The 24,336-nt window shown below is 43.2% G+C and overlaps 1 protein-coding gene across 2 annotated transcripts in view; it reads right to left on the bottom strand.

Moving 5' to 3' along the window:
- NAA35 (N-alpha-acetyltransferase 35, NatC auxiliary subunit) overlaps window positions 1–24,336 on the bottom strand; it is a 73,098-nt gene that overhangs the window by 25,069 nt on the left and 23,693 nt on the right. For both annotated transcript variants that reach the window (XM_068237139.1, XM_068237148.1), the window contains exons 10-17: window positions 23,677–23,760; window positions 23,481–23,595; window positions 17,824–18,002; window positions 15,084–15,143; window positions 8,447–8,553; window positions 8,292–8,358; window positions 5,368–5,466; window positions 1,084–1,262 (exon numbers count right to left, since the gene is read on the bottom strand). In XM_068237139.1, coding sequence (XP_068093240.1) covers window positions 1,084–1,262; window positions 5,368–5,466; window positions 8,292–8,358; window positions 8,447–8,553; window positions 15,084–15,143; window positions 17,824–18,002; window positions 23,481–23,595; window positions 23,677–23,760 — 890 coding nt within the window. The remainder of the gene's footprint in view (window positions 1–1,083; window positions 1,263–5,367; window positions 5,467–8,291; window positions 8,359–8,446; window positions 8,554–15,083; window positions 15,144–17,823; window positions 18,003–23,480; window positions 23,596–23,676; window positions 23,761–24,336) is intronic.

The raw sequence follows: 24,336 nt of genomic DNA, 5'->3' as shown, positions 1-24,336 counted from the left end.
GCAGCCGCCTTCACCCAAACAAAAAAACGGATCCGTCTGCGTTTGCGGGGACCTGTTTTCAAAACCAGAACGGAAGGTCCGGATCTGCTGTAGTTTCACACAACAGATCTGGATCCTGATACACGCAGGGGTAGTGGCAGGCAATAGGAAAACGGATCCCCCTCTACACAGGCAGATTTGGACACAGAAATGGATCTGGTTCTGTGTCACAGCCTGTGGGGGGAGAGGAGGCTGCCATGCTGGAGGGGTATAGCAGGCAGGACGGGGGTAGTAGCGGTCAGCGGGGAGGGACGCCAACCCTCTCCCTTGGTCCCCCATCCCCGCTACCACCTCCAGCTACATTCCACAAAACTTGTTAAAATGTAGAGCAGCGACGAGCTTACCTTCTCCTCCTACTTCCTTTGCACTTGCCGCGTCACTGCCTGCAATGCTGCCCTCCGAAGTATAGAGGGTGGCATTGCAGGCAGTGACGCAGCAAGCGGAGGAAGTAGAGAAAAGGTAAGTTCCCTGCTATACATTGTAACAAGTTTTGCAGCATGTAGCTGGAAGGCAAGGGGGACGGGGGACCCAGGAGAGGGCGCCCCCCCCCTCCCCGCTGACACCCCTGTCCTGCCTGCTATTCCCCTCCAGCATTGCGGCTGCCTCTCTCCCCCCCCCTCCCCCCCCACAGCTGGGCATACATTTCTATGGACTGGAAACTAATGCTACAAAAAAATGCATTTCTGGAAAAACGGGGGGAAAAAAAATAAGTTTCGAAAAACGGATCCATTTGAAATGGATCCGATCCTGAATGGACCAGTTTGGACCTAGCCTAAGGAAGAAAATACTGAGTACAGTCCCAGAGAACAATTTACAGCCTCTATTCTTTTATTTCATATTATATTCAACAAATGATTGAGAAAAATATGAATCGAATGAACAATGCACTTCCTGGAGAAACGTACCATGCACATGTATATAAGAGCACAGCAAAAAAAAATTATATTAGCTACGTAAAGTAAAATCACCATATCGGTTATAAACACTAAAAACAGCTTTTCTCTATAAATGGATACGAGTATTATGGGAGAGCCACTAACTCACCAATAGATGTAATAATACTCATGCATGCTGTACAGTTCTAGTTCAAAGCCACTTAGCAGATATTGGATCATTATCCGCAGGTTATGATAGAGAATCCAGGTTCCTAAGCACGCCAAGTGCTGCCTCTGTGGTTCCTGCTTTAGCAGCATACTGTGGAGAGCGGCATCTACCTTTTCTGCCTAGAATTTGGTCACAAATGCAAAGGAAATATAAGAAATTACAAACGTCATTTAAAATATCACAGTTGTAACATTTGCTTTGCAAAAGTGGGTTCAAATGATCCTCTATATATACTTGTAGATTATCTGATATTATTGGTGTATGCACTAAAGCTATTTAAAAAAAAAAAAAAAAAAAAAAAAAAAAACCTTGCCTGTTGCAATCCTGTCTGTCCTATAGTTTTTAGGTCACCTAATTTAAACTTATAGGAGATTCTTATTTATTGGTATCTGCCGGTTCAGGCTGGGTTCACAGTAGTCAGTTGCATTTATATTGAGTGTGAACGGCAATGGAGACTGAACATAGACATTAATACAAAGCCTGCATGCAGCGAGTTAGAATAATGCGATCAATTACAATGCAGTACTGTGAACAGCTCCATAGAATTGTATGGGCAGGGAGTTGATATGCAGAATTATTCTGCAACGCAACTGAGTACAATGAACTAACTCTCAGTCATTTTGCTAAATTGTAGCAGTTTCCGCGACTACAAAGGGAATTTATTTAAAGGACAACTGAAGTGAGAAGAATATGCCATTTATTTCCTGTTAAAGAATACTAGTTGATTGGCAGCACTTCTGATCTATTTGGCTGCAGAAGTGTCTGAATAACAGCAAGAACAAGCATGCAGCTAATCTTGTCAGATCTGACAATAATGTAAGAAACGCCTGACTTGCTGCATGCTTGTTATGGGTCTATGGCTGAAAGTATTAGAGGCAGAGGATCAGCAGGACAGCCAGGCAACTGGTATTGGTTAAAACGAAATAAAATATGGCAGCCTACATATCCCTCTTGCTTCAGTTGTCATTTAAAATACACAACATTTGAATTATAGTCATGATTCTAGAACACAACCGTCATAAATTAACTATGGGCCAGCGCTGGGTCCCCAGTTCAAATCCCAGCCAGGGCATTATATGCATGGAGTTTGTATGTTCTCCTTGTTTCGGTATGGGTTTCCTCCAGGCACTTACAGATAAGTAATTAGGCTTACCCCCTAAACTGTCCCTAGACTATGATGCACAGAGGATTATGACAGGGATTAGAATGTGAGCTCCTCTGAGGGGCAGGTAGTGACAAGACAAAATATACCCTGGAGAGCTCTGCAGAAGATATCAGTGTTATATAAATACTAAATAATAATAACAACTTCTTCTTCTAATAACTGCTGAAATGTTCCCCCTTTTTCTCCAGTTTAGGGCCTGTCCACACTTATGCGTTGCGGATTTGAGCCACAAAACGCTAGTGCGATCAGCAAAGACATCAGACAGTGCATACACAGCACTGCCTGACATGCACGGTGCAGCAATGTATTCCAGCAATGCACCGCTTCATGCCTTTTGGTGCGCTCAGCATTGCGACCCCATTCAGTATAATTGAATGTGACCAAAACCACAGCTGCCACCAGGGCAGGTGCTATGCCAAGCTTAAAGTGTGTTCTGTGGGCTAATAATCACAAGAAAAATTACAAGGTTTTCAGACTCAGAGTAAAGCATAGAAACAGAAATCAGATTGAGTGACACTACTGCATTAAAGGGATACTGTAGGGGGGGTCGGAGGAAAATGAGTTGAAGTTACCCGGGGCTTCTAATGGTCCCCCGCAGACATCCTGTGCCCGCGCAGCCACTCACTGATGCTCTGGCCCCGCCTCCGGTTCACTTCTGGAATTTCAGACTTTAAAGTCTGAAAACCACTGCGCCTGCGTTGCCATGTCCTCGCTCCTGCTGATGGCACCAGGGGCGTACTGCGCAGGCCCAGTATGGTCTGTGCCTCCGCCGTGCGCTCCTAGTGACATCAGGGGAAGCGAGGACATGGCAACGCAGACGTAGTGGTTTTCAGACTTTAAAGTCTGAAATTCCAGAAGTGAACCGGAGGCGGGGTCGGAGCATCGGTGAGTGGCTGCACGGGCACGGGATGCCTGCGGGGGACCATTAGAAGCCCCGGGTAACTTCAACTCATTTTCCCCCGACCCCTACAGTATCCCTTTAAAGAATACAATTAACTATTCATGAGTATTTTTAGTTTAACATCTACTGTTACCAATACAAAAAAAAAAGTACAATTGTAGTTTAATTTCTACTGTGTCCAATACAAGGATGTGCAGTACATTGTGGTGTCAGTGTAGCGAAATAGTATATTCGAGAATAAACCAAGAGGTTATGGTCAAGGATGGCTTTAAAGCGGGATTGTCACCATAAAAATCAAACTTCAACAGCAATTGGTCTGAGTGATTTACTGTAAGTGATAAAGATGCTAATCCTGCATTCAAAACTTTCAAAAAAAAATTTCTGCTGTTATGATTTGGCATTATCACTTACTTAAGGATCGCTGGCCCTTTAGTAGTCGTGCCAAAGAGTTGCATGATGGGGGTTCTTTTTATCTATAATATATTCCTCCTCTTCAATTTATTTCCCTGCCTAGCTGCTTATCTGAAACCTGATCCCCTGCTCACTTGTGTTTACAAGCAAGGCTGAGGTGACTTCGCAATTGGAGGAGAAAAGAAATAAAAATGTAAAGGGCAGAAATTACATCAGTATTTAGCCTAAACTGTGGCCAAAAGACACGATTACCACCAGGAACAGAATTCTCTTCATTATAATATTCACTGAAATCAAAACGTGGACAGTACAATACATGTGTTATGTAAGCAGATCAAGTATTTATCTACTTATATATGTGTGTTTTTTACCTGGCATAGTATGACTAATCCTACTGCTTTAAATCTTGGATAATATTTGTCAATTCACAGTGTGCTGCATAGCATCTGACCCTCCTCCCCCCAATGCTACAGGTTCTGATACAGGTCCCACATGTACTCTAATAAATGCTCAGTAAAGTTCCTTTTCCCCTTCTTCCCATCATTGGTCCCTGCCACCAATGGTGTTCTACCCAATGCAGAGTACTGCTGGTGGAGAGTTCTGAGAAGATAGCTACCTCTCATAGATCCACCACCACTGCATCTTCTATTGCTGTCTGCCTATTCTTCCCTTCCCTTTAAGTCCAAGTCACTTTGGGGCAAATCCAATTCACCTTTTCTCTTAAGTTTTCTTCTAAGAGATATTTTCACATTATAAATAAAGTGCCTTTTAAGCCATCAGTAAGCAAGAAGATCCTCAGAATAATTTTGACAGTACTTTTTCAGCTGCAGAGTGCAAACGTTATTTTAAACAGTAGATGAAAAATTATCTCCTAGTAGAAAACTTAGGAGAAAAAGTGATTGGATCGGTCCCTTTGTCTTCAAGGGATCGTGAAATAACAGGCTGCCATGTTTATTTCCTTCTAAAACAATAGCAGATGCCTAGCAGTACTCACAGGATCACTAGTATCAGTGAGGTACCAAAGTAGAAAATAGACCAGCAGGCTGATGGAATGACTGTAGTAGATTTAAGTCCCCTTGGAAAGAAATAAGGTTGCTTAGTTTGCATAAAATGGATAACTGTACTTACAGGAATAAGTACAGTTATCATGGTGCTCCCTTGTGATCTTCTAAGTGCTCATTTCTGCAACTCATCCCTGTTCCAGTTTTTTTCTGAGTGAAGAGGTGGTGTCTAGATTCACGCAGTGGTGCCCGTTGTCTCAACATAATCATAGATTATAAGGTGTGGGTGGGACTTCCACAGGTACAGACAATGAATGTAGAAGCAGAGACAAGACAAGACAAATAACATTTATATCGCGCTTTTCTCCTGGCGGACTCAAAGCGCCAGAGCAGCAGCCACTAGGATGCGCTCTATAGGCTGTAGCAGTGTTAGGGAGACTTGCCTAAGGTCTCCTACTGAATAGGTGCTGGCTTACTGAACAGGCAGAGCCAAGATTCGAACCCTGGTCTCCTGTGTCAGAGGCAGAGCCCTTAACCATTACACCATCCAGCCACCTGGGTCCTGCCCCATATCTTATTCTCCCTACTATTTCAGTAGATGGGGAGTGACATAAATATTATGGAATATTTATGTAGTCCTTGATATAATAATAAGTAGGCTGAAGGCTACTATGTAATGTTCATGATCACTGGCCCTTTTCTATCTGCTTTCAAGACATAAGAGCGTGCCAAATAAGAGCGCATACCTCGTCCTGTAAAGTTGCAAAGTCTTCCAGGATATGACCAAGTTTATCCCTCTGCCGAGCTCTGTTGTGTCCATGGATTTGGATTAAGCTGCAAAATGGCTTCAAAGAGACAAAAAGTACCAAGTAAGCAATTCTCTAAATTCAGAATTTATGATTTTTTTTCCCACCCACTGCTTCACTCCTGCAAGATGAAAAATGCATACCATCTCCTGCTGATCAACATTTCATAATTTCTCCTAAATCATCATCATCATCATCATCATCATCATCATCATCATCATCATCATCATCATCATCACATCTGAACTCACTAAATCACAACTGAAACTGGAACAGTTCTCACTCCATTCTCTATGGCTCTTTACAAAGCTTAGTTATACAGATGATTTATCCCATAGGTGATAAGTTATGAGAACTGCTTAGACAAAAGTGAATTTAGAAGAAGAGCACTCATGTAATATCCTCCATAAAGACGCTAGGAAAACAAGAGTAAAGCAACAGAAAAGGATTTTTCTATCAAAAGTATTAAAATATAATGAAAATAATAATATTAACAACATTGGCGGCACAGAAGGTGAAACTATCTAATCCTGTTACTGGAGACATTAAGGTGATTCTTCTCCCCACTCCCCTCCCAAAGGTCACTAGAGGTGAGTGGATTCACCCTAAAACCCTGCGCCGCAAAATGGGCGTGGTCAAGCATAATGTGGGCGTGGTCATGGGTGGGGCCAAATATACATGACCTTAGCAGTGATGTAAAAGGTCTGCCAGGGAAGTTTGAGCTCTGCCGTAGTGTATCCCCTAAAAATAGATGTAATCTGACAGCATTTCACCAAAAAGACACATAATCTGGTAGAAGTTCCTCCAAAATACAGATAATATGGCAGTGGTTCCCCCAAAATAGACAATGTGGCAGCAGCAGTTCCCCCAACACACACATAATTTGGAAGCAGTTCCCCAAAATACGCAAAACCTGGCAGTGGATCACCCAAAATACACCCAAAATACATATAATCTGGCAGCAGTGGTCCCCCAAACATACACAATCTGGCAGCAGTTCCCCAAAATACACGTAATCTGGCAGCAGCAGCCGTTCCCCTAACATACACATAATCTGGCAGCTGTTCCCCAAAATACATAACAGTGGTTCCACAAAAAATGCAGATAATCTGACAGAAGTTCCCCCAAAATAGGTACCCCCAGCATAGGTAGCCAGGTCTATAGGTGTCCCCAGTATAAGTAGTCATGAGTATAGTAGTCACCAGTATATGTAGCCAGAGGTATAGTTGCCTAGTATATGTAGCCAGGGGTATATGTGCCCAGTATATGTAGTCAGGGGTTTAGTAGTCCCCAGTATATGTAGCCAGAGGTATAGGTGTCCAGTATATGTAGCCAGGGGTATAGGTGCCCAGTATATGTAGTTAGGGGTATATGTGTCCCAGTATATGTTGTCAGGGGTTTAGTAGTCCCCAGTATATGTAGCCAGGGGTATATGTGCCCAGTATATGTAGTCAGGGGTATATGTGCCCAGTATATGTAGTCAGGGGTATATGTGCCCAGTATATGTAGTCAGGGGTATATGTGCCCAGTATATGTAGTCAGGGGTATATGTGCCCAGTATATGTAGTCAGGGGTATATGTGCCCAGTATATGTAGTCAGGGGTATATGTGCCCAGTATATGTAGTCAGGGGTATATGTGCCCAGTATATGTAGTCAGGGGTATATATGCCCAGTATATGTAGTCAGGAGTATATGTGCCCAGTATATGTAGGCAGGGGTATATGTGCCCAGTATATGTAGTCAGGGGTATGTGCCCAGTATATGTAGGCAGGGGTATATGTGCCCAGTATATGTAGGCAGGGGTATACGTGCCCAGTATATGTAGGCAGGGGTATATGTGCCCAGTATATGTAGGCAGGGGTATATGTGCCCAGTATATGTAGGCAGGGGTATATGTGCCCAGTATATGTAGCCAGGGGTATATGTGCCCAGTATATGTAGGCAGGGGTATATGTGCCCAGTATATGTAGGCAGCGGTATATGTCCCCAGTATATGTAGTCAGGGGTATATGTGCCCAGTATATGTAGGCAGGGGTATATGTGCCCAGTATATGTAGGCAGGGGTATATGTCCCAGTATATGTAGGCAGGGGTATATGTCCCAGAATAGGTAGTCAGGTGTCCCCCCAGCATGAGGGGAGCAGCGCAGTGGAAGGAGAGCTATGCGGACAGCGGGGAAGGGGGGCCATCATCTCCCCCCTCCTTTACTCACCTTAGGGCTCTCCATCCCTCGCTCTCCTCTCCAGAACTAATGTGCGGGCGGCTGGCAGCTGGCGGGACTTACCTCTCTCTTCCTCGTTCCGGTGCAAGAGGGAGCTATCCATTGCCGCTGGTCTGGTCTAGACCAGAGCAGCGGCATACAGATCTGACCCGGATCGAGGAAGAGGTAAGTCCTGCCCACTGCCAGCCGCCGCACATTAGTTCTGGAGGGGACAGCGAGGGATGGAGAGCCCTAAGGTGAGGGAAGGAGGGGGGAGATGATGGCCCCCCTTCCCCGCATAGCTCTCCTTCCACTGCGCTGCTCCCCTCATGCTGGGGGGACACCTGACTACCTATTCTGGGACATATACCCCTGCCTACATATGAAAAAAGCATGTGGACGTCGTCCACCCGCGTCCACGCCCCACTCGACGCCTGTCTCAGACCCAAAGTGGAGGATTATAGACAAACCAAATCACTACATCTGTGTGTTTGGCGCCACTTTAGCCAATTGAACATCTATAAATATGCCTTCCTAGCTGTCTTGATGCTACATACAACAGCTAGCTTGAACTTGGCCAGGCGGCCAAAAAAGACTGAGACTCTAGCATGCATGTAGCATGTTATGTTACGTTGTCAATTTAAATGAAAACACAGATACTCACTCGTACACAGTGGGTGACAAAGGAATCAATGTAGTCTTTTGCTTGATGATTGTTGTATAAGCAGCACCTATAATAAAGTAATACTACATTAGAAAACTTCATCCAAGACAGTCTAGTCCACAAACGTATTCAAAAAGTACATTAAAAATCCCTACTTTGGAGAAAGGACAGGGGGGCTCACAAAGGAGCGTAGTGCATCTTTTATCATGTCCTGCATCAGATGTGTTCCAAACACTTTCTTGTTATCCACTAAGAATGTGGTCTACAGGGAGAAGGAAAACAGTGGCTACATTATTGTTCATTCGTTGGCAGACAGAGGACAAGGTCAATGAGATACTAGAAGTTTCAAGTAGATACATTTTATGCAGCCTGGAATTGGACTAACACAAATCATCACATACTGTATGTGGCTGATCCAATTTCAAGCCGCATCACTTTTTAATAAATCTGCATAGAAGCTTGAAATATTAGCATCTCACTGACCACATCTAGTACACAGTCAGGAGTGTATAAAATGAAGAGAACTAGATCATAAACCGCACTGGTTATGGAGCAAAAATGAAAAGATCCGAAACCTCCACTTCCCTCCATCTAAATAATAATGCCCTAAAACATACAGAGATCTCGCAAATAATTATAAAATAGACTTAAAGGGCTACTATGCCCCCCCCCCCATAGTAGGGGGGGTATGGGAAGGAGAAAGAAAAAAAAAAAAAACTTACACGGGGCTTCTAGTGGTCCCCCGCAGACGTCCTGAGCTTGCGCAGCCACTCGCCAATGCTCCAAGTCCCCGCCTCCAGTTTACTTATGGAATTTCTGACTTTAAAGTCGGGAAACCACTGCGTCTGCACGGCCGTGTCCTCGCTCCCACTGACGTCACCAGGAACGTACTGCTAGGGCGCAGACCGTACTGGGCCTGCAAAATACACTCCTGGTGATGTCAGCGGGAGCGAGGGCTCGGCCGCAGAGGTGCAGCGGTTTTCAGACTTTAAAGTCGGAAATTGCAAATGTGAACCGGAGGCGGGGACCAGAGGATCGGTGTGTGGCTGCGTGGGCACAGGACGTCTGCGGGGATCCATTAGAAGCCTCAGTTGAGTTCAACTCTTTTTCCCCCCACAGTACTCCTTTAACATTTATAAATAACCAGATATGCGAATGTTCAAGTACCAAAAATTATGGATAAATAAAAATCCAAATGAAATTAAAAAAAAAAACAAAAAACAGAAGATTTAAAGAAAATATGTTTAATATGATTTTCAAATAGTGTTATATAATAAATACTGTCATTTCAAATGAAGGATTGCTGAGTAAAGCGAACAACTCAGAATAAAGTCTAGCAAACAAAATGGGCTCAATTCTGGTAGCTATGCAAGGTGAAGTAAACAGTAGTCGGGAAAATACCTCATTCGTTATTTTTTTTTGCTATGTTTAATTCTAGTACATTTTCCCGGAGCAGTATGAGAGGCTGGGGTCGGAGGGAAGGGTCGGAGCAGTATGAAAGGCTGGGGTGGTGGGCCTAGGAGCAGTATGAGAGTCTGGGGTCGGAGGGAAGGGTCGGAGCAGTATGAAAGGCTGGGGTGGGGGGGCTCGGAGCAGTACGAGAGTCTGGGGTGGGGAGGTTGGAGCAGTTTGAGAGGCTGGGGTTGGGAGGGGTGTCGGAGCAGTATGAGAAGCCGGGGTCGGGAGTGGGGTCGGAGCAGTATGAGAGGCTGGGGGGGGGTGGGGGGTCGGAGCAGTATGAGAGGTTGGGGTCGGAGCACTTAATTTTAGAGGATGGGGGGGTAAGTCGGAGCACTTTTAGAGGCTGGGGGTCAAGCGGGGGTCGGAGCACTTACTTTTAGAGGCTGAGGGTCGGAAGGGGGGAGGGGGGAGTCGGAGCACTGTTAGAGGGGGGGTCAGAACACTGTTGGGGGAACACTGTTAGAGGCTGGAGGAGGTTGGAGCACTTTCACTTTTAGGGGGGGGTCAGATCACTTTTACTTTTAGAGGTTGAGAGAGGGAGTCGGAGCACTTTTGGAGGCTGGGGGTCGGGATGGGGGAGGGGGGGGGGTGTAGAGAACTTTTACTTGTAGAGGTACTGTATACTTGTAGTTTGTACTTTATACCTGTCTTAGCCATACTGGGGACACGTATACCTGTTTTAGCTATACTGGATACACTTATACCTGTCCTAGCTATACTGGGGACACTTATACCTGTCTTAGTTTTATTGTGGACACTTGTACCTTTCTTAGTTATATTGGGGACACATACCTGTATTAGCTATACTGGGGACACTTATACTTTTTTTTTTTTTTTTTTTTAGCTATACTGGATACAATTATACTGGTCATATAACTGCATTTACAGTGTGGTAGAGGTAGGTCTAATTATGGGAGGTAAAAGACATGCCAACATGCACCTTATTTCACTTCAGAATTCAAATGTGAGGTATTTTACTACTAAATACCGCACATTTTTAGTCGAAAATTACCACATGAATTACAGGAGGTAAAATTTTACTTAAAGGGAAGGTTCAAGCAAAAAAAAAAAAATGAGTTTTACTTACCTGGGGCTTCTACCAGCCTCATGTAGCCATCCTGTGCCCTCGTAGTCACTCACTGCTGCTCCAGTCCCCCGCTGGCAGCTTTCTGACCTCGGAGGTCAGGGCCACATTGCATACATTTTTACGCATTCCAGCTAGTGCAGGAACAAAAATTTACGCGTTGCACCACTAACACGTAAAAATGTATGCGTTAATGTTCCTGCACTAGCGGGAATGTGTAAAAATGTACGCAATTTGGCCCTGACCTCCGAGGTCAGAAAGCTCCCAGCGGGGGAGTGGAGCAGCAGTGAGTGACTACGAGGGCACAGGATGGCTGCACGGGGCTGGTAGAAGCCCCAGGTAAGTGAAACTCATTTTTTTTTTTTGCTTGGACCTTCCCTTTAAACTACCAGAATTCAAAAATTGATTTTCCTCATGAGGTAAATCAAATTTCATGAGGTAATTATCTACTAAACGCTACCAGAATTGAGCCCAATGACAGCAGCATGCCAAATAACTGAGGACGTGTTTATTTTATATTATTAGCAGGGAATATGTAACCTAATACATAAATACTAAGCTAATCTTGGAAATGTCTATAATCCATTAAAAAAAAACTAAAGGTGCCCGTACGTTACATCAGTGGTTCCCAACCTTTTCCCGGCCCGGGGAACACTTTCTGACCATATTTTTCTCCGGGGAACGGCGGGGGGCGCGCGGCTGTTTGCGCGACCTAGTGGACAGTGCCATGTGTAGCAGGCTATGGGGGGGGGGGGGGTGGGGGGCTGGGGTGCGGCTGCATAGCTAGCATAGTTGCCCCAGTATAGGCAGTTTAGTTGCCCCAGTATGGTTAGTATAGTTACCCCAGTATAGCTAGTATAGTGCCCCAGTATAGCTAGTATAGTGCCCCAGTATAGCTAGTATAGTCCCAGTATGGATAGGTAGTGCCCCAGTATAGGTAGGTAGTGCCCAGTATAGCTAGTATAGTGCCCAGATAGCTAGTATAGTGCCCAGATAGCTAGCATGGTGCCCAGATAGCTAACATGGTTCCCAGATAGCTAACATGGTGCCCAGATAGCTAGCATGGTGCCCAGTATAGCTAGTATAGTGCCCAGCATAGCTAGCATAGTGCCCAGTATAGGTAGGTAGTGCCCCAGTATAGCTAGTATAGTTGCCCCCAGTGTAGCTAGTTTAGTTGCCCCCAGTATAGCTAGTTTAGTTGCCCCCAGTATAGCTAGTTTAGTTGCCCCCAGTATAGCTAGTTTAATTGCCCCCAGTATAGCTAGTTTAATTGCCCCCAGTATAGCTAGTTTAATTGCCCCCAGTATAACTAGTTTAATTGCCCCCAGTATAACTAGTTTAGTTGCCCCCAGTATAGCTAGTTTAGTTGCCCCCAGTATAGCTAGTACAGTTCCCCCCAGTATAGATGCCCAGGAGGGGGGAAGCAGCGCTAAAAGGAGGGGCAGTGGAGGCAGCGGTGGGGAGGGGGGAAATATCCCCCCCCTCCCTCACCTGGGACCCCTCCTTCTGCCTCTCTCCCCCTCCATTTATTGGTGGCAAGTGCGGGCTCGGCGGCGGGGAGACACGCGGAGAATTACTCACCACTTCCGCGTTCCAAGCCCCGGCAGCGTCATGTCGTCAGATCTCCGGCTTCAATGCCGCCCACTGTGCTTCCTGATTAGCGGAAGCACAGTGGGCGGCATCGAAGGCGGAGATCTGACGACATGACGCTGCCGGCACTTGGAACGTGGCGTGGTGAGTAATTATCCGCGTGCCTCCCCGCCGCCGAGCCCGCACTTGCCACCGATAAATGGAGGGGGAGAGAGGCAGAAGGAGGGGTCCCAGGTGAGGGAGGGGGGGATATTTCCCCCCTCCCCACCGCTGCCTCCACTGCCCCTCCTTCTAGCGCTGCTTTCCCCCTCCTGCGTTCTACAGTAGGAACGCCACGGCACACCAGGCAACATGCCGCGGCACACTAGTGAGCCGCGGCACAGCGGTTGAAAAACGCTGCGTTACATTACATGTGTGAAACCTCGGGGTCCGGTAGGTGGCTGCAAAGATTTCCAATAGATTTCCTATGAAAATCTATTGAAAATCTGTGTGCAGTGCATTGGCAGCAAAAGGTCACTCTCTGATCAGATTGGGATCTGATGGTCGAATCTGGTGGCCATTTGCCAAAGTATGAGCAGCTTTATGTATTGAATCCATCTTGAAACCTTTATCTCTCAAACTCTGTTTGCTGGAAGACAGGAGATAGCACACTGATGGCTCTGCTCTGAACCCTCAGATATAGTTCATGGCTGAAAAAAGTGGACGCCAGTCTAGCATACAAGAAACTTTTAGTTCCCTATACTTTTCCAGTGGTTTTTGGGTCACTGAGCTGCTTGGGTATTATGTTATACTGGCCTAAGCTCTATCACATATAGCCATATCAATCCCTATCCCATAGAGCCATATCAATCCCTGCCATACACTGAGGAGGACTTAAAGTCAGAAACAGGCCATCTGCATGTTGGGTTCATGTGGCTCTGTAAAATCTATAAGCTATAGGCTTGCTATAAACTAGTGTTTATGGCAGTGGTCCTCAAACTAAGGCCCGCGGGCCGAATGCGGCCCCCTGAGGATTTTTCACTGGCTCCCAAACCAAAAAGTAATACTTATAGATGTGGCCCACAGCACCCTTAAATATCAGCGGCCCGTATATAGAATAGCATTGCTGTTCCGGCCCCCCGGCAGTCTGAAGTGTTGACCCTTTGCCTGAAGAAGTTTGGGGACCTCTGGTTTATGGATATAAACCTGGCTTCTGGGGCATAAAGAGATAATCTGCATATTCAGCAGTGATGCATTGTGGGTAACCGCAGTTGCTCACTTAAAGCGGAATTATCGCAAATACCTTCTGTTTTAAGAAGGCAAATTACACTGAGCATTGGAGGGCTGTTCAGTCTCTTTTAGTCCCCTATACTTTCCTAGTGGTTTCTGGCCACCCCGAGCTGTTTGGGTATACTGTAATTTTGAGATAAATGTTCCAAATAACTAAAGCTAGCAAAAACAATTTGGCAGCCATACATTGCACTTTAGCACTCAATTGTCTAAATTAGGGTAGTTCTATTCATACAGGCTTTATTATTCATACCAGCCGTGAAGAGAATTCTTTAATTTACCGACATGTTAAAGGGACTACGAGCAGTGCAGAAACTATGGAAAGATGCTTATCTTTTTAAAGCTCTCTTTCTCCTCTTTCCAATGATATATAAACCCCCCCCCTCGCCTTTTAGTTTTTGCGGCCACGATTTCGATCGCGAAAATAGAGAAAACTAAAAGGCGTATGACGACGATTTAGGTGTCATCAGAAAGAGGAGAAAGAGAGCTTTAAAATGATATCCATCTTTCCATAGTTACATTGTATTACACAGGGCGACTTTTTCTGCTGAATAAAGCTGCTGACTTTAGGAAAAAGTCGCCCTGTGTAATACAATGTAACTATGGAAAGATGGATATCATTTTAAAGCTGTCTTTCTCCTCTTTCTGACGACACCTAAATTTTGATCGCGAAAATAGAGAAAACTAAAAGGTATAGGGCGACGATTTAGGTGTCGTCAGAAAGAGGAGAAAGAGAGCTTTAAAATGATATCCATCTTTCCATAGTTTCTGCACTGCTCGGAGTCCCTTTAAAATCTTGTATGAAGTCACACTGTTTTCATATATTTCTTGAATTTATATGAAATGTATTTTTTCCTTGATAAAACATTTTTTGTATGCTATTGTATATTTGCCATTGTATGTCTAACTGCTCTATTGAACATGTTTTATTAAAAAAAACAAAAAAACCCTAAAGCCAATTCTGGTTCAAGCCAATGATTCTCCTGACACAAGGGTCACTTTCTGATAGCTGGGAAGGACTGGCCTCTTTAGGTCTTCCACTTCCAACTACCTGAAGCACAAAGATATTTTACATTGCCTGACATCTCCATAAGTCATCACGCCAAGATCTACTGCACAAAAAAAACAAAAAAAAAACAAAACAACAACAACAAAAAAAAGTCCTGTCTGATCAGTAATGTTAGTCAATTTCTTCTATACATAGATTGAAGTTATGATTGGGCAGTATGTTGGGGCAACAATCTTCAACAGATTTGATGACAACGATAAAATCTGCCAAGAAATGTCTTACAGTGTATGGGTACCTTTAGCCAAGAAATCAACCAAAGCATTGCCATGTTTGTGTCCTTTTCCCAAAATGCACACAGAATGTCCACACAACTGCTTACCTGCAAGAGAGATCTTGAAAGAACACAAGGTGACTGCTCACTGAACTCACAGAAAAAGTCCTACAAAACAGTACTACTGTTACTTTTTCAAAAAAGATCAAAACAATGACAGATCCAACCAAATATAATGTACTAGTCATTATTTTGTTGCTGCTTAAAGGACTTACGAGCCCGCATGAGTAAAAAAAAAAAGTCTGTACCTGTATGACGTTTAAAGGCACGGAGGACACCATTCGCGCAGCTCCGCCAGGTCCCCGCTGCTCATCTTCCCCCCGGCCGGACCCCGACCCCACAGCCCGGACTGCGCAGCCGCGGCCTCCTCCGGCGGACATATTTGAGGAGGCAGGAGAGCCCGGCCGGGGGAAGGATGAGCAGCGGGGACCCGGCGGAGCTGCACGGAGGGCGCGGATGGCATCCTCCGTGCCTTCAAACGTCATACAGGTACAGACTTTTTTTTTACTCATGTGGGCTCGTAAGTCCTTTAAAAGGAAATTCCACCTTGGTTAAAACGGTCCTATTTAGGATAAGGTAGGTCACTAGCCAGTCCTACGACCATGCCAACACAATCAGCTGACTAAGCAGGGCTCTCTTGCAGCTCATGCATTTTTCTATTTTTTTTTTTTTTTTAAATTTAGGCATTTTGCAAGGAAAAAGTCGTTAGGTTAGAGCAGGCTTTCTCAACCGGGGTTCCCTGGAACCCCAGGGTTCCTTGGCATTTTACACCATTGTGGGGGAAGTATAATAGAGCACACTATAATAGGTGGTACTGTAACAAGAAGCACTAAATTTGGGGGGTCAGGAGACAGTATGATGAGTGGCAGTGTAATAGGAGATAGTGAAATTAGCAACCTAACCTATTTAAAGACCATGCATCCTGAAAAATAAATGTAGGGGTTCCTCGAGACAAAAAAATTGTTTGCAGGGGTTCCTTGAGATCCAAAAGTTATTTACAGGGTTCCTCCAAGGTAAAAAGGTTGAGAAAGGCTGGGTTAGAGAGACAAAGTGTTCCCTTGCTTTGGTATTATGCACAGTGGGTAAACAATGAAGTGAGGTAGACTCAGCAGACAAAGTATCAGGCCTTAAAGAGAACCCGAGGTGGGGTTCTGACAATGCAATCCACATACAGAGCTGGGTCTGCCTATACAGCCCAGCCTCTGTTGCTATCCCAATCCCCCCTAAGTTCCCCCTGCGCTCTGCAATCCCCCATAAATCTTAGCTGTGCTTTGTATACATCTGTACTGTCACTCTGCGTGCTCCCCCCGCCTCCTGCATAGCTCCGGTCCCCGCCCGCGTCCCTTCCCTCCAATCAGAGAGGAGGGAAGGGACGCGGGCGGGGACCGGAGCTCTGCAGGAGGCAGGGGGAGCAGCAGACTGACAGTACACAGATAAACACAGCCCGCTGCGACACGCTGTGTGTCGACACCGCGGCTGTGATTTATGGGGGATAGCAGAGCGCAGGGGGGGTCTTAGGGGGGATTGAAATAGCAACAGAGGCTGGGCAGTATAGGCAGACCCAGCCTCTGTATGTGGATTGCATTTTCAGAACCCACCTCAGGTTCTCTTTAACAGCAGAATAAGGGCCACACTCAGTTGAAACAAAAGAGCATTCCTCTCTAAATGTAATAGCATACAATACATGAAAATCTCTCTCCCCTCCCCACCAACCACCATCCAAAAAAACATTTAAAGTGAACCTGTAGCAAATCTGTGCAAAAGGAGCAGAGCATTTAATACAAATGCATAATTTGTTGTTATCGTAAGGGATATGTTTTTTGAAATATTTAATAGTTAGAATTACAGGCAGTTAAACTACCGTAATATGCAATTCTGAAGGTATGGTGTGAACTTGGCCCTTTTGCCTTTCTTTAACATAATGGATGGACTGACCAGTGGAGAAGCTCAGGAGCAGGGATGGACAATAACATGCAAATTATTCTGAATGGATGCAAAATTATGCACATTTTGCATGCAGCTTGAAAATAGACTAATCAAATAAAACCAGGGTGTGGTTAGATTGGTCCATATTCAAGCTGCATAATTTTGCATAATCCTGCATCAACTCAGAATTATTTGAATCACATTGACTATCCGGCTAGATTCACAGTGGGACATAGCATTTTGATGTGACGTTAAAGGCGCAACGCAAACTTACAACACAACGCGCCAAAAAAGTCGCAACGCAGCAGTACCATCGCATACAGCAGATACAGTAGAAAATACAGGCAATGAAAAGTATGCTTCCAAGTTATTACTGTGCATGTGCAAACAGTCTAACGCAGCTAATAACGTGTATAACGCACTGCATGCAGCACTTTCACTTAACATGCAGCGTTAGACACCAACGCAACGTGTGCACTGTGAACGGGGCATTGATTTTTCATTGCAGTGCGTTATTCTGCGTTAAATGTTTTAACATGCGACTTCAACGTCCCACTGTGAACTTAGCCTCCCTATTCAGGAACTTACCTTACAAAATCCCCGAGGAAGAAAATGCAAGTAGTGAATAACTTACGGGATTTTTTTTGCAGGGAAGCTTCTCATGTATGCAGGTTATTATTTATCCAAAGATAGTTAAAGGGTAAATACCTTAAAATAGGGTGGAAAAAAAACAAAAACCCAGTATCCACTTCATGCTACCCTATTGTTCCTTCAGCTCTAACCTACAATAGTCTACATTAAATTTGCTATTTTATTAAAGTACAACACAGAAAATTCCTATTAAAAAGTGCTAGAAACTTACCAAAATACTATGCAGGTTTGCTAAATTGACAACTTCACACACAGTTTTTATCCGATCTATTAGTTTATAAAAATAAGTCACCATTTCTTCTTTTTTAATTATTTTTGCATAACGTGGAAATGTTGGCGGAAGTAATCGTTGGTTGACCAGAGGCTCAAAACCCATCATAATTGGATGATCTAAAACAGAATTGTATACAAATAAATATACTGCACTACACAAATCTGCATTCAGAAATAAGCCGAAAGATAAAGCATGCTGCTGTGTAAAGCAATGTAGCAGCCACTCAGACACAGTCAGGTGCACTTGATGTTTTGGGCTGTGACCTCTATCACATCTGTGTTTTATGGAAGCATGGTAAGAATAATTCAAAAATATTTCTGCCAAAAATTGATTTTGGAAGATTCGCACAGTAATGTGCAACTGATTTTGAGTAATGGATCAGTTAAAGAGACACTGAAAAAATATATATGATATAGTGAATTGGTTGTGTACTATGAATAATTACTAGAAGATTAGCAGCAAATAAAATATTCTCATATTTTTATTTTCAGGTATATAGTGTTTTTTCTAACATTGCATCATTGTATAATATGTGCAGATTACACAACACTCAGCATTCAAAATGATTCTTTCAGAGCAGTCTGTGAACTAATGACCTCTCCTCTGGCAGAGAAAAAGTAAATAGTTCAGGAACAGTTGAGATAATAAAAGTCAGAAGACAGCCCTCTCCACGACTTTGAAAGTCGTAGAGCTTAATGGCTTTTTTGCATAGAGATAACAACTTGAGCTTCTTAACTCTTCCTGTACTGGAAACAATTAGACTGATGTATCTGATCTTAATGTTTTATTTCTTAGCTGTACTACATCTACAAATCATAATATAATTTTTTTTCCGCTTCAGTGTCTCTTTAAAAAGCATGGCTTGGTGTTAAAGAGAAAATAAACCCAAAACTTGTGTGATAATGAATTGTATGTGTAGTACATATAATGAATAGAACATTAGTAGCAAAAAAAAATATTTTCAGTTATATAGCTTTTTTATAACATTGCATCATACTGTCACAATTGCAGCTTTGAAACAACACTCTGATTTATCACTTAAAAGACAAAGCCGAAATAATGACTATGAACTTTACTGCAGTAAAACCTTATCTCAAGCTGTCTCTCTGTGTTTTTTGGCTGCTTAAAGGGAGCCTAAACTAAGAAGGATATGGATTTTTCCATTTAACCACTTTACCCATAGCGCGTACAGATTTCTCCGCCCCTTTTTCCATCCTTTCACCTCCAGGGACGGAGAAATCCGTACTCTGCGCACTCCCGACGCTGTCCGCGTTCCTGCTCGTAAACACGCCACCCGCCGCTAGTAAACACGCCGTCGCCCGCTCGCCCAGAGATCAACGAACGGGAAAATCCATTCCCGTTCGTTGATCTAAGCCCCGCAATGACCTGCTGCCGCTCGGCTGAGCAGCGCGATCATTGTGAAAAAATAACAAAGTCCCAGCCTCTTTCTACTTCCTGCAAGCGTCCGGAAGGACGCTTGCAGGTCGCATTAAACAAATTGGTAATGTTGCCATCTTGTGGCCAAATAGTAAAACTACACCCTAACCATTTTTTACACACAAATAAACTTGTTTTACACAAAAAATTAACTCCTTACCTCCCACACTCCCCAATTTTTTTTTTTTGTAATTAAAAAAAAATAAAAAATTTACAATAAAAAAAAAAAAAAAAAATAGTTACCTTAGGGACGGAACTTTTTAAATATTTATGTCAAGAGGGTATAACACTGTTACTTTATAAACTATGGGCTTGTAATTAGGGATGGACGCAAAACTGAAAAAAATGCACCTTTATTTCCAACTAAAATATTGGCGGCAAACATTGTGATAGGGACATAATTTAAACGGTTTTATAACCGGGATAAATAGGCATATACATTTAATGGGTTTTAATTACAGTAGCATGCATTATTTAAAAACTATAAAGGCCGAAAACTGAAAAATAATACATTTTTTCCCACATTTTTTCCTATTTTCCCATTAAAACACATTTAGAATAAAATTATTCTTGGCATAATGTCCCACCTAAAGAAAGCCTAATTGGTGGCGAAAAAAACAAGATATAGTTCATTTCATTGCGATAAGTAATGATAAAATTATAGACGAATGAATGGAAGGAGCGCTGAAAGGTGAAAATTGCTCTGGTGGTCAGGGGGTAAAACCCCTCAGTTGGGAAGTGGTTAAAATAATACCAGTTGCCTGACTCTCCTACTGATCCTGTGTCTCTAATACTTTTATCTACAGCCCCCTGAACAAGCATGCATGCAGATCAGGTGCTCTGAGTGAAGTCAGACTGGATTAGCTGCGTGCTTGTTTCAGGTGTGTGATTCCACCACCACTGCAGCCAAAGAGATCAGCAGTACTGCCAGGCAACTGGTATTGTTTAAAAGGAAACATCCATATCTCTCTCAGTTTAGGTTCCCTTTAAGGCCGGGTCCACACCAGTGTTCTCCCCAGGATGTTTTTCCAGCCGGGTGGCATGAAAGAGTAGCCGGGTGGCGTGCAACGGGGAAGTGCAAGACAAGTGCAACTCTGCTTACAGCATAGGGGTAGGATGAGGAGACGAGCCGATGTACCTGCTAGGTACACATGATGCAATTTTCTGACAGATTTACTGTCTGATGGACTATTTCCAACATGTTTAATCTGATTTTCAATCGATTTTCCGTTGTATGGGAAATCGAGCGGAAATGTGATCAGAAATCAGATTGAACATGTTGGAAATAGTCCATCAGACAGTAAATCTGTCAGAAAATTGCATCGTGTGTACCTAGCATTAGGGAGAAAGTATTTCAGATTATGGTGCTCAGGTTCTTTTGAAGCAGACTAGCACTCAGAACTTCCTTTCCTCTCTAAGGCCTGGTGCACACCAGAGGAGTTTTTCTGAGCGTTTTGAGTTTTTAAATCTGCTGCTAATGTTATCCTATGTGTCTGTGCACACTGGAGCAATGAGGTTTTGTAAAAAAAACCATAGCATTACATTGGGAAGAGCTTTTGAAACCTCTAAAAGCTCTTCCCAATGTAATGCTATGGGGTTTTTTACAAAACCTCATTGCTCCAGTGTGCACAGACACATAGGATAACATTAGCAGCAGATTTAAAAACTCAAAACGCTCAGAAAAACTCCTCTGGTGTGTTTCAGGCCTTAAAGATAAGCAACAACATAATACACTTTAATGGAAGACATTTCATTGTTACAGCCGATACAAATTGTACAATAAATCTGTACTGTTTCTACTTCTATGTCTTCTTTCAAGAAAGACATATTGTTAAGATCCTGTGCTTTCAAATGAGTTTATCTGCCATAGCAGTTAGGTGACACAGGGGAGAAATAAAATTACAAATTGTGATTAGACAAGAGGAGTAATTAGCCAGGCCAGACTCTATAAATACATGCAGGGTACATTTCACTGTTTTCCTTGTATGCAAGAGTTCAGGTCCACTTTGTTCCTGCAAACTGAACTTAAACAAAAGACAGCAAACAACTGAGCTCTGAAGTTATATCACCTCTCCTAGCTGGATTAGACCAGCAGCTCCTTATCTAAACAGCATGGTTGTTATCTGCTGTCTGCAGAGATGGAGAATGAAGGAGTCACACCTGACTGACTGTCCCTGATTGCGGCACAAAGGCACATGGTCTCTCTCCTCTCATGACTTCTGCAGGCTGCTGAGAAAGATGTGTGGGTGTGCTTGCTTGGCTGCCTCTCTTTCCATTGGCCAGAGAGCTGCCAGCATAAAATAAAGCCTGTTTCATTGGAGAGCGGGAGGGAGAGACTGAGCAGACGTTTCCAGCTAGATGACGTACATGGTGCCGCCCCTTACAACTCGCCCAGCCAATCCCCGCTCCACCAGACAGCGTGAGGTGACAGGCAGAGGAGCACTCCTGCAGTGTACAGCGTCAGCTCTCCCTATTGTGCGAGAGCTGGACGCTGATTGCTAGCAGGCAATGGAGCGCTCCTGCCTGGGCTTTTTTTGCAGCTGGTGGGTGAATGACAACAGCTGGGCGGTGTCTGAAAACAGCCGGGTGGTCCGCCCACCTAATTGGCCCTGGGGAGAACACTGCACACTATAAGCACTTTTGTAAGCATTTGCGTCTAATTAGCGCTTGGGGAAAAAAAAATCACTCCAATTCACTTTCATAAAAAATCACGGTAAAAATCGTCACAATCACGTACGTTTTTTGCGTACGCGTTTGCAGCAATCGCTGTGATTTTTACCGTGATTTTCATGAAAGTGAATGGGAGCGATTTTTTAACAAACATTCAGCAACCACCAATTAAACACAAACGCTTACAAAAACGCTTATATTGTGGACCTGGCCTAAGTGCTTCAGAAAACAGGACTGTATTTGAACCAAATGAGTCGAATATCTCAGAGAAGCTCTTTTGCATAGATAACTGACGTCTTTGAATTCTTCCTATAACGAACAATATGAGACTGATCTAGCACATACAATTCATTATCTCATAAGTTTATTTTTGCTTCGGGTTTGCTTTACATTAAGATTGCACAAAAACAGATCTGTCTTTTTAATGTACTAAGGGTGCAAAATCATGCATAACAGTCCAAGTACTAGTTAACAAGTGCTCAGTAAGAGGGAAAGTACTCTAAACTTAATTTACACATAAGCTGAAAAAAAATTCCTTCATCAAGGTACAGTGGACCACACTTATCAAAACCATTCCAAGCAAAAATGGGTGCAAAACTGATGCAAAGGTGGAGCAGGTTCCCAGAACAAACATTTACTGACTCATTTTGATAAATTTGCCCCATTGTGCTTCTAAAAATGGGTCCTTGCATGACCCCAAACCTTTGCAATTAAGTGCTTTAAACATAGGTGAATAAAGTTTATATTGTTCAACCTATTTAGGAATGTTGGCAAACTTCAGGAACTGTGTTTTTAAGACACGGAATATCGTTCATTGGTTAAGACACCTACATGGCTGTTATACATACACTGTATTTAGCAGTACAGTAGAATCTCGTTATAGTAAACTGACAGTCATCTCAATTCCCAGCCATGAGCCTGTATAAATATACAATGTATGATGAATTAGGTCAGATATAGTCAAATTCTGATTGAAGTGTACTGAAGTTAGGTGATTTTACTGTATTAGAGAGATGTTAGACTACAGTAATGCACAGCACCCATCAGCAATTGATTAGTGTTCTGACGGTCCTAGAATGAATTAAGATGAACTGTGATACACAGCATACTGCTGTACTTGATTGGCCCAATTCCAAGCAGCATGAATGTGTATGAAATTAGCATAAAATGTGCATAAATTCAGAATAATTAGCATCTCATTGACCCTCTCTTTTAACCAGTGTGAAGACTGTCAAACAATAAGAGAAATGTGTCAGATTCTATCCTCATTAACTATTACCTGCTTCTTGTAATATTTAGAACAGGTTATCTTACATGAGCAGAAATAACATAATTGCAGATGCCAAATAAAGAAAAAAGCAAATGAATGGCAAATTGTATGTAGATTGGTAAATCAAATACACTTCCTGCCAATTAGATCTTCTGCAATTCCATACCTGCATACAATTTGTACTCATTGCTAAACCTAACTGCTAGAAGATTCTTACCGCCTTTTGTTGTGTCATTCTGTGCTTGGATGCCAAGTGAAAGGGAGTTCTGGATAGCAGCTAGGAGGTCAGTGGCTTGGCCTATAAGCTTTGAGGCTTCTACCACTGCGCTTGTCTATTAAAAAAAATGTTTACTGTGGTCAGTGCTATGAAAGCATCTAGTAATATTGTAGATTGAGTGAGAAACCATACTTACTTCTTTCTTAGTAAATGCTATAAGAACAGTCAGTAGAATTCGGGTAAACTTCACTCTACTAAACACTGCTAAACATTGCAGGTGCTGAGAAAAAGAAAACATCATAAAACAACAGACATTAAAGTAAATTAACTAAATCAAAATTTCTTAGCCTCCTGACCATCCTGGTTGGCAGACACTCTTCAAACTAGTAATACAATCACTAGTTAAAGAGAACCTGTACTGAGTAAAAATATTTAAAATAAACACATGAGGTAACTTCAAATGTAAATTACAGAGTTACCTTGCCATCAGTTCCTCTCAGAAGCGCACCATTTTCTTCTGACAATGATCCCTTCCAGTTCTGACAATATTTTGTCAGATCTGAAATATATCAGTTGCTGTCAGTAAAATATCAGTTGCTGTCAGTTATAGCTGAGAGGAAAACTGATGTACCAGGCAATGTCCATGTTTCCCTATGGCTCAAGTAAGCGATGTCACAGTTTAACGGTGTGCTGACCAGAAAGCTGTTATGGGGTAATGGCTATTTTCAAAATGGAGGACGGAAAATTCCCTTGATCATAGTGAACAAATAGAGGAATGGAGAAAGACACTGAGGAGTAGACTACATGGAAGGTAAGTATGACTTGTGTATGCCTATTTTGACTTTTATTTTCAGTA

Source organism: Hyperolius riggenbachi, chromosome 1 (assembly GCF_040937935.1).
Source record: "Hyperolius riggenbachi isolate aHypRig1 chromosome 1, aHypRig1.pri, whole genome shotgun sequence".
In the NCBI taxonomy this organism is placed as follows: domain Eukaryota; kingdom Metazoa; phylum Chordata; class Amphibia; order Anura; family Hyperoliidae; genus Hyperolius; species Hyperolius riggenbachi.
This window is presented reverse-complemented; position numbering and strand designations above follow the sequence as displayed.